Source organism: Penicillium manginii (assembly GCF_028828005.1).
Source record: "Penicillium manginii strain IBT 31320 chromosome Unknown utg000003l:1.0-959480.0:1.0-959601.0, whole genome shotgun sequence".
Classification (NCBI taxonomy): Eukaryota; Fungi; Ascomycota; class Eurotiomycetes; order Eurotiales; family Aspergillaceae; genus Penicillium; species Penicillium manginii.
In genome coordinates this window covers 889822-905253 of record NW_026643104.1, presented here as the reverse complement: position 1 = coordinate 905253, position 15432 = coordinate 889822, and the positions used below count along the sequence as shown (strand labels likewise).

At 49.7% G+C, this 15432-nt stretch overlaps 8 protein-coding genes across 8 annotated transcripts; 4 read left to right on the top strand and 4 right to left on the bottom strand.

The window, feature by feature from the left end:
- Nucleotides 1-103: 103 nt before the first annotated feature.
- On the top strand, nt 104-1706 carry N7533_003712 (uncharacterized protein; the record flags this gene model as incomplete). The annotated part of the gene is made up of 4 exons (XM_057100362.1): nt 104-125; nt 179-507; nt 599-668; nt 727-1706. 4 exons carry the CDS (start codon nt 104-106, stop codon nt 1704-1706), a joined length of 1401 nt encoding a protein of 466 aa, XP_056963050.1.
- Nucleotides 1707-3179: 1473 nt separating this feature from the next.
- Nucleotides 3180-4841, bottom strand: N7533_003711 (sugar porter family MFS transporter; the record flags this gene model as incomplete). The annotated part of the gene is made up of 1 exon (XM_057100361.1): nt 3180-4841. One exon carries the CDS (start codon nt 4839-4841, stop codon nt 3180-3182), a length of 1662 nt encoding a protein of 553 aa, XP_056963049.1.
- A 2466-nt stretch (nt 4842-7307) lies between these two features.
- On the top strand, nt 7308-8839 carry N7533_003710 (uncharacterized protein; the record flags this gene model as incomplete). The annotated part of the gene is made up of 4 exons (XM_057100360.1): nt 7308-7700; nt 7767-8277; nt 8338-8466; nt 8547-8839. 4 exons carry the CDS (start codon nt 7308-7310, stop codon nt 8837-8839), a joined length of 1326 nt encoding a protein of 441 aa, XP_056963048.1.
- An 888-nt stretch (nt 8840-9727) lies between these two features.
- On the top strand, nt 9728-9991 carry N7533_003709 (uncharacterized protein; the record flags this gene model as incomplete). The annotated part of the gene is made up of 1 exon (XM_057100359.1): nt 9728-9991. One exon carries the CDS (start codon nt 9728-9730, stop codon nt 9989-9991), a length of 264 nt encoding a protein of 87 aa, XP_056963047.1.
- Nucleotides 9992-10022: 31 nt separating this feature from the next.
- Nucleotides 10023-10277, top strand: N7533_003708 (uncharacterized protein; the record flags this gene model as incomplete). Its single annotated transcript, XM_057100358.1, has 1 exon — nt 10023-10277. The coding sequence occupies one exon, from the start codon at nt 10023-10025 to the stop codon at nt 10275-10277; it is 255 nt and encodes an 84-aa protein (XP_056963046.1).
- A 680-nt stretch (nt 10278-10957) lies between these two features.
- Nucleotides 10958-12681, bottom strand: N7533_003707 (putative amino acid permease; the record flags this gene model as incomplete). Its single annotated transcript, XM_057100357.1, has 3 exons — nt 10958-11196; nt 11243-12017; nt 12073-12681. The coding sequence occupies 3 exons, from the start codon at nt 12679-12681 to the stop codon at nt 10958-10960; spliced, it is 1623 nt and encodes a 540-aa protein (XP_056963045.1).
- A 558-nt stretch (nt 12682-13239) lies between these two features.
- On the bottom strand, nt 13240-13554 carry N7533_003706 (uncharacterized protein; the record flags this gene model as incomplete). Its single annotated transcript, XM_057100356.1, has 1 exon — nt 13240-13554. The coding sequence occupies one exon, from the start codon at nt 13552-13554 to the stop codon at nt 13240-13242; it is 315 nt and encodes a 104-aa protein (XP_056963044.1).
- A 294-nt stretch (nt 13555-13848) lies between these two features.
- On the bottom strand, nt 13849-14739 carry N7533_003705 (uncharacterized protein; the record flags this gene model as incomplete). Its single annotated transcript, XM_057100355.1, has 1 exon — nt 13849-14739. The coding sequence occupies one exon, from the start codon at nt 14737-14739 to the stop codon at nt 13849-13851; it is 891 nt and encodes a 296-aa protein (XP_056963043.1).
- Nucleotides 14740-15432: the final 693 nt, after the last annotated feature.

Here is a 15432-nt window from a genome sequence, read left to right as displayed (position 1 = left end):
TTATGCTACGTATCTTTCAACAGCCTTGGTGCATAAATTAGGACTTTCCGCTGGGGAGACAGTGGCCTTATTCAGCCCGAATTCAATTTGGTACCCTGTGGCTATGTTTGCGACTAATCGTATTGGTGAATTCTTTTCTCCGAAAATTTCCTTTTTTTATGCTAACTGATATTCGAAGGAGGTCTTATCTCCGGTGCTTCGCCAGCCTATAACGTGGAGGAAATGACCTACGCATTACAAACCGCCCAGGCCAAGGTTATTATGACAGCAGCCTCATCTCTTTCGGTCGCAGTGCCAGCTGCCAGAAATGCGGGGATCTCAAATTCTCAAATCATACTTCTCGAGGGTCAGGCTGATGGTTTCTGGACCATCAAGGATCTTTTTGCATTTGGCCAGGAATATCGCGATGATCAAGTAATTCCTTATCAAATCCCGACAGGAATGACTAACCAGAATGTCTGTGGATTCCTGAGCTTCAGCAGTGGAACTACTGGTCTTCCAAAAGCAGTAAGCTTGTGAGACCACCTTTATTTACGATAAGAGCTTAACATCAGTCACATTACAGGTCATGATATCGCATTCTAACGTAATTGCGCAGTGTTTGCAAATTTCCCAGATAACTGCAGATAATCATACCAAGGTTCTAGCAGTTCTGCCGCTTTTCCATAGTAATTCATCCTGGATCTCTACTATCTCGCTGCTTTACTAATTAATATGAACATCAAGTCACGGGTCTTGTACATCAGATGCATCTCCCTCTATTCAGAAATTCAGAAGTTTACATGCTTCCCAAATTCACCATGCAAAATATGTTAGAAACCGTGGTTGAATATCAAATCTCCGAGATGCTTCTTGTTCCGCCTATCTTGATTCGCCTTCTACGTGACCCAATCGTACAGAAATACGACCTTTCTCATGTTCGCAAATTTTCTTCTGGGGCAGCTCCATTATCGGCAGAAGTTATACAGGCGCTGAAGAGCCGTTTCCCCAATGCCGGTTTCAAACAGGGCTATGGCATGACAGAATCGTGCAGCTGCATTGCAGCACATCCGTTGGAGAAATCTACATACGAGTACGCACACCGAGTTGGAACCATCGTTGCGAGTACCGAAGTAAAGATAGTGGATCCCGAGACGGGCAAGGAGCTTGGCTATGATGTACCTGGAGAGATCTTTTCACGAGGTCCACAGATTGTAATGGGTTATCTTAACAATGAAAAGGCCACTCGAGAAACCTTCGACGCCGATCAATGGCTTCACACTGGCGATATTGGATTCATTGATTCAGAAGGTTTCATTACGATAACCGATCGGATCAAAGAAATGATCAAAGTCAAGGGCATCGCAGTGGCCCCTGCGGAGTTGGAAGACCTCTTGCTTGGACACCCAATTGTTGAGGATGTGGCCGTGGGTGCCATTCCGGATGAATATACAGGCCAGCGACCAAAGGCGTATGTTGTTCTTAAACAGGATATTCACCAGAATAAGACTCCTGATCAGATTCGGTCATTGCTGAAAGTTATTATTGACTACGTTCGAGAGAACAAAGTCCGCCACAAATGGATCACCGAAGCTGAGATGCTGGACGAAATCCCCAAAAGTGCCAGTGGAAAGATACTTCGCAGGATGCTACGAAGGATGGAGAATGAAGGAAATACGAACGGGCGTCTCATAGCTACTAGTGGGGATATTAGAGCCAAAATTTGAGTATGATAGCCTCTTTCTCTCTTTTTTTTGATATACTAATTCTGACGAGAACCCAAGCTAGATGGGTTTTATGTAAAAGCAACCTTGAAATGATCTTATTCATCCGGATTATCGAGTAAATGATAGGTATATCACGGTCTCGGAACTGATTCTTTCTATTGAGGATAACGCCAAATCCCGAGAGGTGACTGAGGCCCGGTGAGGAGCACTTCCAAGGCTGTAATCAGACGCTCTACCTTACCTTTGAAGGAATGATGATCTCTACTTTATGGGCATGATTATAGCTAGCCGAGCATGAGTCTTCATATATTATCTAGAGTGTGAGCTGCTTGACATTTCCTTCCAACTAACGTGTTTATTTGCTCACATCTCCATCTTTCTACCCTCGTCCCGAAACTTGAATATCAACGGCTGAAGTGGCCAAAACCCAAGACACGTTTGACCATAAATAGTACACCTCCTGGATTGCGGCTCTTCCTCGTCGCACTGAATTTTTATCAAAGGTAAAGGTCGTCCACGGGTTTACACCCTTGATCTTAAGGTTCGTACATTAACCTTCCTCTTTTCATATACAATGCAGCCCGTGCTTCTTATACCAACTTGATACAAAGTCATATCTCTAGGCGGGTCGTTATACAACACTGGGCTCACGGAAGCTCGGGATGCGGCACAAGGCGATGTTGTCTCTTCTAGAATTGAGGTAGTTATTGATGCCGCCGCAGCTTGGGTGGCAGAGACCAATATGTGATCTTGGTTTCAGGAGACATTCGAATGCACTATTAAAACCTTGAAGACACGGTCTTCTGATGCGAAAGCACGCTCAACCCTCTACCTTGCTTCCTACTAGGAACATGCAGGTTGATAATTTCAAAGCTCTGCCATGTTTCAGATCGTTCGTTGATGTTTTTCGGGACGCCCAGCCTACCACTCAATCATAGACTCATTACCACATATAACGAAAGATCCTTTGACTGCCTAGGAGAAGGGGGTATCGCAGCCTGATGAGCCTAGAGTTGCAGTTGTAGAGAGCATTCAGTTTTCCTGATCACGCATATTGACAAATATAGAACCAGTCGAATTCGCCAAATGGTGTTATCCCAGTTCTCACGGTTTCTTGTCTAAGATTCTCTTGTTAAAGTCAGCTAGTTGCTACTCAGAAAGGGCTTAGGTGGGGTTGCAGGTTGTCTTTTAACATGCTGATAAGCTCTATTTTCTGCTGACTATATACTCGGAAATACCTAGGTGTGCAACGAGGTCAAAGATAGATCCGGTCTATTAATATGAAATATGCAAGGTAATCTATAAATACATTCCGCCGTAAAATGCGTGGCAACTCCAAGTCAGAACTCCAGGTCCAAGACATTTCTTATCGCAATATTCATGCAATCATGAATAATGTGGCTTTATATGAACATGCCACTCCAAGACTAAAAGCGCAAAAAAAGGTAAAGTTGCGGAATACGAGCAAACTGACTATGCGACCTCAGCGTGCTGGTGCCCTCCTTGCTCCTTTCGGTTGTAGAGAGTCTCGTCTCCGGTCCACTCCTGGCGAGGGGGAAGCTCGTAAGAGCTACTCTTCCAGGGAGTAACTTTGTTCACGTACATCCAGTCAAGTTCCTCCAGCGTGCGGCCCTTACCCTCGATAACGAAGAAGTAAACGACCAGCACAGCCAGGAAAAGGCAGCCAGCAAAGACATAGCCGTAAGCAAAGTCGATCGAGTTGGTGATGAATGTAGTGAAGAAACTGATGAGGAAGTTCCAAGCCCAATTGGAGGCAGTGGCGAGAGCCATGCCCTTGGCACGATACTTAGAAGGGAACAGCTCGGCGGCAATGGCCCAAATCATGGGACCCCAGGTCATGGCGTAAGCAGCGATGAACAGACAAGCAACGACGATCATGCCCTTGCCAACGTTGGGAGTGTTCTCGGGGGTGTTGATGTCCAGCATGAAGTGACCAAGCGAGGCAAAGATCATGAACATAACAAACATCCAGCAGGCACCGAAGATAAGAGACTTGCGTCGACCGAAGTTCTCAACGATGTACAAACCACCGAACGTAGTTCCGAAGTTGACAGCACCAAGAATAACCTGAGTGATAAAGCTGTCAGAGATTCCAGCACCCTGGAAGATGGTGGTTCCATAGTAGAAGAAGTAGTTGGCACCGGTCAGCTGCTGCAAGGACTGCAGGACCATACCCAAGGCGATACGGTAGAACATGCGAGGGGCAGTTAGGAACTCGGTCCAATTCTGACCTTCAGACTCAGCCTCGAACTGCTCGCGAATCTCGTCCATCTCCTCGATAATGCGGGTGTGGTTCTCTGGGATGCCATATAGTTTGGCCAGGGTGCGCTGGGCACTTTCAGCCTTTCCGTGGCGAAACTCGAAACGAGGGCTCTCGGGAAAGAAAACCATGCCACCTCCCAGGACAAGAGCAAATAGGAAGGTCAGGCCAAGGGTGATACGCCACTGGGCGGTACCCTCAAGGGTGTGGGTTCCAAGATTGATGCAGTAAGCGAGGAAGATACCGAGGGTGACAAACAGTTGATAGCAACTAATCATTGCACCACGGATATGACGAGGGGCACTTTCGCCCTGGTACATAGGGACGAGCAGAGAGCAGCCACCGACGCCGAGACCAGTGACCCAACGGCCGACAACCATCTGCCACCAGTGTCCATCGGGAGAAGAAATCTGGACAATAACACCGATATTCAGGATAAGACACCAGACAGAGATAGACCACTTGCGTCCGAGGTAATCAGCGAGAGGAGCGCCAACGAGAGCGCCAATCAGGGTACCAATAGAAAGCAGGCCGACAATGAGACCTGAACGAACGGTACTGAATGCATAGTCGCCTGAACTGTTCAGCTCACCGTAACGCTCCAGGTAGTTGCTCATTTCCTGGAAACCAGAGATCTGACCAGTATCGTAACCGAAAAGGAGGCCTCCCATAGAGACGAAGAGGGCCATAACAAGGGAGCGCAGGGTGATGCGCGGGATGGGAGTATCGACACCGGCGGGCTTCGTTGGCTTTTGGACAGGGCTATTTTGGTAGGAAGTTTCGGCACTCGACTGGAAAACACCCTCTGCCGGGGTGATAGACTCCCCATGATGGGAGGTTGACTCAATGCCCATAATGATGGAGGTAAGAGTAATTCTCTGCCGGGTATAGCTGGTAGAGTTGGTTGACAATTGTGTTTACCGGATGGATAATCAATCAGATATATCTGAGAAACCCTGTGAACCCCTGAAGTTTAGAAGAAGAAAGAAAGCAGGGAGGGAAATTGCCCATGGGGAAGAAGAAAGAAAAAAATAGGAAAAAGGCAGGACAAGCAAGGGCTTTTTAATAATTTGCCAGCAGGGACAGGAAAATTCAACGCTCGTCATTTCGCTCACCATTATTTGCCCACAATCCGCCCCGGGGGGACACAGAGTGGAGATGTGGAGAGGCCACCACGCGCTGCGACGGCTCTGCCACGAGTGTCTCTTGTTGGTAATGCCTGCCAAATGCGCGATGACAACAAGGAAACCGGCCGAAGCCGACTCGCACGGCCCCGAATCCACAGCAGGCAGGTGAACAGCCAGCCAGGATCGGTTCCAGCTGACGATCGGAAGCGGTTCGCCAGTCATACGGATAGCCGAGTGCCCCGGCCGGGGCAATTGCGTGGCACGGAGTGTAGACGAGGGGAATATCGGAGTGGCGAACTCGGCTTCGGGACGGGGTGGGCGTCAAGGCAGCCCTCCAGAGATGCCGGAGACGTGGCTTCGGCCATCCGACTCGGCTCGGGCCCGATCAAAATCAGATACCTAGGTACGAGATCTGTATACCTCGATATTATCTCTGGTAGAATGAATTCACTATATCATCGGAGTTTAAAATTCAGTATACCACCAGTTCTTGCTATTACATATGAAGTCGGGTAATTCCAAGTGGGCCGGATGCCCCGGGTTACTCCAGGCCTCCAGATGTTCACCCACAACTCATACCCGATGAGTTTCTCGGTGAGTCGCACTGCCCGGCTCCAGAAACGCCAGAAATAAGGGGATCGAGGGGAAATGCGGAGTCTGGAGACATCGAGACAGGGTCTTGCATCATCATGCATATTCTGCGCGGTTTCTACGAACATTTTTACTCACTCCCTCCCCTAGCAACTGCAACCCAGTAATACACATTGAGGCTATTCCTCTCTCTCCTAGGACATACCCTCGCACATCGATATTTGGCATCCGCCCGAAGCCAAGTTAACTCGGTGGCGCCGCCACAGCCGGCTCTTAGTTGTTTGTACGTCACTGCAGAGTCTGCGCAATAGCGATCGCCCCCACTAGTAACACATGGAATTTAATAGGTTACTCGCGCTGTCACAGAGTTCCCGTTCGAGAAGGTCTTAAGGGCAATAGTGTGATTTCGGAGGTACAGCTAACAGAGTTTTTAATTGTGGGGAACCCCTGGATGCATCTCTCCCGAAAGGAATGTCTGCCCAAGCGCTGAGTAATGGCGGAGTAGTTCTTAGCCCAATCCTCGCGCTCGCGAGAACGTGCCCAGGTGGAATATGTAGACTATGGATTGGAGTCTATGAAGTTTACGTGCGTTAAGGATACGAAGAAACTTTAAAACTTGGTACGACCTATAATACCGCGCAGTCTTTAAGGAATCCGATGGCACGGAGGAAGAATGTGCCCAGAATCCTCGTTGGAAGATACCGGCTTCTTTATTGGCAGGTGACGTCTTCGCTACCAACAGTGCAACCGTGGTCTGGCCGAGATCGAATCGGAAGAGCAGGGGAAATTGACCAAAATGCCATTCTCATTGGTATTTTCTAGGCATCAGTGCAGTACTCAGGGGGAAGCCGCCGAATTTCGTGCCTTTAACCGAATGGCAGGCGACAAACTTGTGATTCCACGGTCTTACAAGAAGGCGACGCATGAGACGCGTCTTAGGTCTTCATCCGCGGTCGCAGTGTGAGGACTAGCCATCCTGTTTTTGTGAAAATTTTCTGCTATGTACTCCGTAATTACTGCAAACTCAGTACTCCTCACGATCTCGCCTAACAGCCGGAGGTTCGACCCGAAACGATACGATAAGGTAATGTTTTTTTTTCTTCTCTTTTTCTGTCTTGCTCCCCACACCACGGCCACGGCCCCGGCGACGCAGCCTTGCTCCGTCGAGCAAGCGGGGCTTCGTCTTGTGAATTCTTCCGCCCCATCTCCGCATACTGCAAGGATTGTGTCCGGATCGGTGGTACGGACTACGGAGGATCTAGTTGAGTGGTGACCGGAACCGACTTTTGTATTTTACCTTTCGTCAGGCCATAAGTAACTGGCCATCTTCATGTTCCTGTGCTTCCGCAATCAATCTGGCACACCACCTCTCTGCTTCCCCACTTCTATGCCCCAAACAACACGGAGCCGGCGTTTAAACTACCCCAGAAATGCACGGCCACTATATCAATTTGATCTCCAAATGCATAACGGAGATATATCCGTCCCCCGTGATTTCCAAGGTTCATTGATGTAGATTCTAGCTGTTTAAAATCGTAAATTAGATCCATTGTCTCGTCAACTCAGGAACGCACCTGGGCACCAAAGGTTTGAACATCAATCATGCAGTCCCTCGCCATCCTGCTTCTCGCCGGTCTGGCATCGGCTGTCGTGGCTCCATATGGTCAATGTGGCGGCGTTAATTATTCAGGTGAAACCACCTGTCAGTCGGGATGGTCCTGCCAATACCAGAATGACTATTATAGCCAATGCTTGGTTTCCATCAGCAGCACAACCACGACTCTTGCCACGACCACAAAGACGACTACTACGTCAAAGGCAACATCCACTTCAAGCGCCAGTAAGACGACCACCAGCGCATCTTCCACCACCTCGGGAACATCGGTTGGAACTTCAACAGAATTCGTCGGCATCGAGGGCCTGAACTTCACTATCGATGGCGAGCCTGGTTATTTTGCTGGATCTAATTCGTATTGGATTGGGTTCTTGACGAACGTGAGTAAATCATATCATTCTGGGAAAGGAGAAAGAGAGACAAGCACTGATTATCTTTTCTTCTAGAACGACGATGTAGATCTAGTCTTGGACCACATGAACAATGCTGGACAGCGTATCTTGCGCATATGGGGCTTTAACGATGTCAACACTGTCCCATCTTCGGGTACAGTCTACTACCAGTTGCTGAAAGATGGTGTTGCAACGATCAACACCGGGTCCGATGGTCTCCAGCGACTTGACTATGTCGTCGCCTCCGCGGAAAAGCGCAACATTAAGCTGATTATCAACTTTGTCAATAATTGGAGTGACTACGGCGGCATGGCAGCATATGTCACCGCATTTGGAGGCTCCCAAACAACATGGTATACTAATGAAGATGCACAGGCCGCTTATCGCACATATATCAAGACAGTAATCGCGCGGTACAGTGGTTCGTCAGCGATTTTTGCCTGGGAATTGGCGAATGAGCCCCAATGCAACGGTTGCGATGTTTCAACTCTCTATAACTGGATCAAATCGACTTCAGCGTACATAAAATCGCTTGACTCGAAGCATTTGGTTTGCATTGGTGACGGTCAGTCAATTTCGCACAGCATCTCATTAGTTTGTCTTTGTTTTTACTAAAATTTCACAGAGGGCTTTGGTCTCAATGTTCAATCCGATGGAAGCTATCCTTTTACGTACGGCGAGGGCTCAAACTTCACCATGAATTTGGCCATTGACGACATTGACTTTGGCACATTCCATCTTTACCCTTCTAGCTGTAAGCACTCCGTCTTGGCTGGCCTTTCTTTCCCAAGCTTATTTCTTCCCTTCGACTGTGCTGTATTGACATGACCATAGGGGGCACGACTAACGACTGGGGAAATCTCTGGATCACCGCTCATGGGGCTGCTTGCGTTGCAGCAGGCAAGCCATGCCTCTTCGAGGAATACGGTGTTACCTCTAACCATTGCGCTATTGAGGCTCCTTGGCAAACAACGGCTCTACACACGAAGGGCATTTCAGCGGATCTCTATTGGCAACTGGGGGATACTCTTTCCACCGGTCAAACCTCCGACGATGGCAATACCATTTATTACGGGACGGATGACTACACTTGCCTTGTGACAGACCACATTGCGGCGATCGGTTGACCCTTGTAATCTCAGAGACTGCAAGCCAAGAGGAGTATATCTGGGCACTAGGTATCCTGTCTAAGGGATACTGGTAGTACTAGGTACTGTATTTCTCGACTCGATGTATCGCAGTACTTGAATGCAGAATACATCGCACATACCCTTCTGAAAGTAGTACTTACCATCTGGGCAGGTATCATGAATTATTTCTGGCTACTACTAGCAGTTTCCAACCTTCTCAGGTTGGAACTTTGAATTTGAAGGTCCACGGGTTCGTAACCTACCGAGGTAGTAGGTAGTAGTAACTTGAAAATCTTTGGTGGGTACTACCTAGGTACTAGTAGTAACTAGTTAGTAGTTACTCCAGGGCTACCCAGGTATACCTATGTATGTTTCACCTGGGTGGGCATCTGACTCCGACTCCCGGGGTCGGAGTCTGACTCGGAGTGGACTCAGAGCACTGCCAGTGGAGCTTGAACTTCAAGTTTCCACATTGGAAGCCCTGGAGTCGATTTGTATTTCTATAAAGTTGTTCAACTTCTTGTTGTGACGATAGCACGTGATGAAGTACAGCCCAGTAACGACGAGTCAGTTCCGACGTGTTTTCTTCACCCTGGAATCTTCCAAGGTTCCGAGTCATTATTCATTCAAAACCTCGGAACAACCTTGAAATTCCAATTATGCCTCCAGGGCTCGTCGGCTGCGATCAAATGCTATATTATCAGAACTAACAACAAACAGCCTCCCACCTGAACCCATCCCCTTCGTCTCAGCTTCCACTCCAGGGCTCTGAGCGAACCAAGGATTATCCTCAGCGAATCGCTACCAAATCTCAACTTTCCCGAGCTTCAGGCCCTGCGAAAGAAAGAGCAACGGCTGCGAAATGCAATCCCATCTCCAATTGACATGGCCCGCGAACAAAGTCCGCAGGCAGAACGCGCTCTACAATCCACGTTAATATTCGGTCAAGCCGAGACAAGTACAGCAGTGTGTATCGACGCGCGAGGCTGGATCCTCAAATGCGCGCAGTATTTCTGCGAAACGCGACAAGAGTGGCAAAAACACCGACGGAAATGGCTGCTATACTACACAGAGCTGTCGGTGCAAGCGGAATGTCGCGTTTGGGATCCACGACGCGATCTCGCGCTGGCCAAGGGTCATTCGCGTTGAGATGAAGTAGCCTCAACCGGGTGATGCCGACATGCAATGCCCCATCTTCAGCCACATCTCCCCCGCAGCAACACAGGACCCCACTGCATCGATAGTTTGTATTAGACAACCTGGCGCCGATGACCTGGAGTTCAGCCCACCTCGCAAGACTGCCGACGACCTGATTGAGGTATCCGGAGGTCGGCTATGTGGGCTTCCCAGCGTGGATTCACATGACGACTCGGAAATTGGCGTTCTCAAACATGATGCCTGGACGTACTGGGGTCATTCGGGGCACCGCTGTTAAGGTCATCGGATGGGGCTTTCGTCGGGATACATTCCTCGTGGGATGATTCTACGGCAGCAAGGTATGGCGCCCTGTTGGTTACGATCCGGGCTTTTCTTGAGGCCAATCTTCCGAGGTTCCGAATAGACGGGCTGGGCCAGAGGAAGGTTATTGATAGTTCTGAGTGACCTAGTATTCATCGGGAGTTCTTCAAGTTTGCAAATGCTAATTGGTAGGTATGAGACCGAAGGACTGTTGACTAATGCATTAAATGACAGGTAGTATATATCTATGCTTATGTACATCTAGAACTCCGCGTAAGCTACCTCAAGCTACGACCCCAACATTGGGATTTCAATGGCGCATCTGGTCCACGGTGATGATGTTGCATGGGAATGGGCGCCTGGGAGAGATCGAAAAGGGCGGAACGGGCGAATCGGGCGAAGTTGGCGGGATTCAAGGATAGAAAGAGCGCAAAGGCAAGGCAAGTCGAGTCCGGGTCCGAGTCCGAGTCCGATCCGTGGAGATCCGAGGGCTGCCGTGGGAGGGATGGGTCGTGAAGGATGGTGCCATGGGTCCTGTGCTGCTGTGGTCTGTTATTGCGATGGCGCTGGGGTTTGCGGTGCTGTGGTGCGGTGGTATTGCATTGGTGCGGTGCATAGGAGCGATGGTAGTAGATGATTGGGCGTTTTTGTTGTGCTTTATGGGCTTTTGGTCTTGGTGATCTCCTCAGTTGGGTCAGGGTTCGAGTCAGTCATCGAGTGGTTATCCACCGCATCAGTAGGAGGTCCACGGTAGTTGTTGTAACCCCAAATTCCGTACCAGACGGCGGCGATGACAACAGTTCCGAAGAAGACCACCGAGGCGTAGTTCATGCTGTCCAAAGTGACCTCCTTCAGAGTGGGCATGCAGAAGAGGGGGATGGCAAGGATACTCCAGCCTGGGATTATTAGCTTAGGGACTGAGGGAGAGGCGTTTCAACTTACCAAGAGCAAAGACGTTGGCAATCAGACCGAAGATGCCGAAGTTGAAACTGCCATTCTTGATATCCTCGCGACGGCGGAAGATGAGAGAGACGGCGATGGGGCACGCATAACTCATGGTCAGGAAGATGACACCAACACCGGAGAAGGCGTTGTAGGCGGCCTGGGAACCGAAGTAGATCAGGCCGAGGCAGATCTCGACGACCATGCTGAGGAGGAGGGCATTGAAAGGGATGTCCAACTTCTTGTGGACAGTCTTCCACCAACCAGAGCCGGGGATGCCACCATCACGGGCAAAAGCCCAAGTGCAACGCGAGGTAGCGGTGACACAGCCGATACCGCAGATGAGACCGAGCACGAGCAACGGTATCATCAGACAGAAAGCACCGACGCTGCTGCCAAGGGCGTGTTTGAAAATGACGGGAGTGGGTTGGGATTCGTTCAAGATATCGGCGATCGTAGGCATGACGAAGCAGAGGGGAACCAGGAAGAGCAGACCGGCGATGAAATTGATGACAATCGTGCCAACCATGGCCTTGGGGACCATGATGGCAGGCTCGCGAACCTCCTCACACAGACTGATGATCATTCCAGTAGCCGAAGTGGCATAGGCAGCTTGCAAGAGACCGATGAAGAATGACCAGCCAGCAGGCCAGCCAGCGTTAGGCTCGAAGCTGCCAAATACCCACGAGGCCTCCCGGCGGCCTTCCTTGGCGACGACGAGCAGACAGACGATGATACAGATCATACCGATGATGGTCCAAAAAATGGCAAATGTCTATCAAGTGTTAGATGAGTATGCATTGACACGAGGGTTGGGGAATAGCAAGTACCTCGATATAGGGCAGATACTTGTTGCCAAAAGCCGAAATGGCGTGGGTCAAGAAGGTGATGGCCAGGAAAATCAGGAAAGTCTGATAAGCCTGGAAATCCGATGTGATTCCATTGCCATTGGCATCCTCAAAGACATTAAGGCAACCAATAAAAAGCAAAGTTGTACCAAAGTTGACAGCCAATGTGATGGTGATGTTGCCAGCAACATATGACCAGCCACAGATCCACGAGGCGACACGACGACACCAGAGAGGCGACAGAACAAACGTTTGGTAATAAACTCCACCGGCGGTTGGATAAACCGATGTAATTTCAGCAAGCGAGACGGCGACACAGAAAATCAAGAAGGAGACAAGGACCCAACCCCAGATAATATTGGCGGGGCCACCGGCGGCGAGGGGATAATAGAGGGTGGTGGAGAGACCGTAAGGGACGGAGGAGAGAATGAAGCACATGAAAGTAACCTGCCAGACCGAGCGATTGCGCGCAAGTTCAGGCACATAACCCATATCCTCAAGGGTTCGATCCGCATTGCCCGAGCTGGCGCCGCCAGTTTCAGTGGCGACCGAGACGCGTGATGAGCGGCGCATGGCCTCGACGATAGCCATGTTGGAAAGGCAAGTGGAATTCAGTTATTGCATATAGGGTAGAGGTGTATGGGGAAGAGGAAGGGTGGATTTGTGGTTTTGAGTGATTGAAAGGAGTATTGAATGTTAAATGTATGTTCGTTAGATGGTGGGCAGAGTAGAATAGAGATAGTCGCGAAGCACACGCCAAAAAAAAAAAAAAAAAAAAAAAAAAGAAAGTTCGATTCGAACGGATGCGAGCCACGTTGGAGTAGACCAATTAGAATAGGATTATCATTCAGTTAGCCCCACAGCTTCGAGAAACGAGCGAAGTGGATCGTTTCGCCCTGGGATGAAGCAGGTTAACAGAATTTTGCGGAAAGGCCCCGAGAAAAGGGAGATTGGAGGATCTGAGACGCTAGAGAACTGAGGCATTAATCACTCCGTACATTCCTAAAATCGGGAGGACTCGCGGAATATTCTGGTTTACAACTAAATAGTCACTACATTCACTTCCTTTACGCTTCCATTCGGTATGATGTCAGTGCGCCACCTTCATATTTCTGGGTAAGGAGTACCAATTAAAATACTAAAGTCTAACTACGCGAGGTTACAACCAGGGAACCCCTTCCCTTTGAGGTTGAGGCCTTTTCCATTCTGTGTCCCTCGGAAGATAGAAAGTCCCGTAATCGCCTTGGGGGCCGACGCTAGCCTCACGTCCATCCAGCAAAAACGCCGAAGACGCTCCATAGTGGAGATAGGAACAAAGACACGCATGAAACGGGTGAGAGAGGACGGATGAGGAACGAATCGAGCAGGTCGGTGTCGATCGTAACCAACTCCACTCCGGAAGTAGGCAGTCTTGATAAAGTCAAAAGTCAATGGCCACTTTGAGCGCGCGATGCTGAGCAGCATTCTGAAAAGTGTCAAACGCAGCCGTTCCGTTGGAAATGTGAAAGTCTATAATGATGAGAATTAAAGATTAGTGACCGCGTCGTAAATACTCAAGTTCAAGTAGAGAATCTCCCTGCTATACTTGAACCTGAACCTGAAATTAGGGCTTGGCTGGGCTGCTGACTGTGCGTAACCAAACGAGAAATCTCCAATTGATTCGTGGCCACCAACGTTAACAATTTCCCAGTAGTTGTCGCGTTCACAAGCGACATGTGAATGCCTGCTGGTCAGTACGAAGTATACTAATATCTGGAACTACACCTCACGGTTCGGAGTAAGGAGTAACTTACTGATATTCCGATCCCATAGCCGGTCCAAGTGGAGAGCTGCCTGTTTACCGTGGACACCCACGTTGGCAATGCGTCCGCCTATCCCCACCAACTCCTGGGCCAATGCAAAGGTCTTGGGTATTCCGACCGCTTCAATGACCGAGTCGAACCCCTGACCCTCCGTCAGACTGAGTAGCCTTTCGCGTGCCACCTCCCCCTCCCCATCCGTCTGAACCGTCTCCGCCCCTAGCTCCCGCGCGGTAGTTAGTCGCGCCTCATCGCGATCTACCATCACAACCAACGCTGGCGTATAAAGCTTTGCTGTTAAAAGCGCCGCAATGCCCACCGGTCCCGCCCCGATAATTACCACCGATCCGCCCGGTTGCACGTTTGCACTGAGCACGCCCACCTCCAATCCTGTCGGCAGAGCATCGGACAAGGCCACTGCGGCGCGTGGATCGATCAAGTCAGGCAATGCGTGCAGCGAAAGTGTCGCATGTGGCACTCGGACATACTCCGCGTGTGTCCCATCGATTTGATGTCCCAATACCCAGCCGCCGGTCTGGCAGTGCGCCGGGATGCCTTGCCGACACCGTTTGCAGGCTCCACAAGAAGTCATACAGGATATAACGACGCGTTGTCCAACCTCAAAGTTGTGCACTGCTGAGCCCACTTCCTCCACAACACCCACGCCTTCGTGACCAAGAACCAGTCCCGGTTGAGCTGTCGGGACATCTCCCAGGATGATATGGAGGTCTGTCCCGCAGATCGAGGCGTGTAGGAGGCGTACTACTGCGTCGGTTGGTGCTTGGAGGGTTGGTTTGGGCCGCTCCACTATCTCGATCTTCCCGGGTCCGGTGTATACAAGGGCCTTCATCGTAGAATCGAAGGACGTGTAGTGTGCAATGTAGACAATAGGCGTAGTGTATGGAGGAATATTTTTACTTTTGCAAAATACAAATTTTACCAGATTTATACTATTCGACAAAACATTCAGTTGTGTACCAACTGCAACAATTCGAGTCTCATGTCGTGCGGGGTGATATCGGATCCGCATGGGTGTGGGGGTTAGTTTTGGTGCGGCCCCGAGGGTAGTATGCAAAGGGGCGATACATCTCTCGCAATTCCCCTGGAATGGATTTTTTGTGAAGATCGTTGAACTAAGAATAAAGTTGTATGATCTGTGAGAAGTTGCCTTGATTTCCAAGGTTCAAGTCCAGCTTCACCAAAGTCATTCCAAGACCGACGAACTCAAGATCATCCCCGTCATTGACCGCAAGTGGAGGCAACTCTGCATGATAGACTTGAAGACTTCGCGACCTCATCGAACCGAGTCGCAGGGTCTAGTATATCAAAGGCTCACACTGCTCAATATCGAAGTGTGACTACCAGGTTGTGTAACTGGCGGCGTCGGCCGATCGCTACTATGTTAAACGCATGAACTCTAAACTCGTGAGCAAAGGTCGACAAAAATTTGAGATTACCACTGGTGACTTGCATTATTCATTTCATTTGCTGTGGTTAAGTCTCTGGTCTTGTGTTTGAGCCTATGAGCAGGATGTTCTATGGG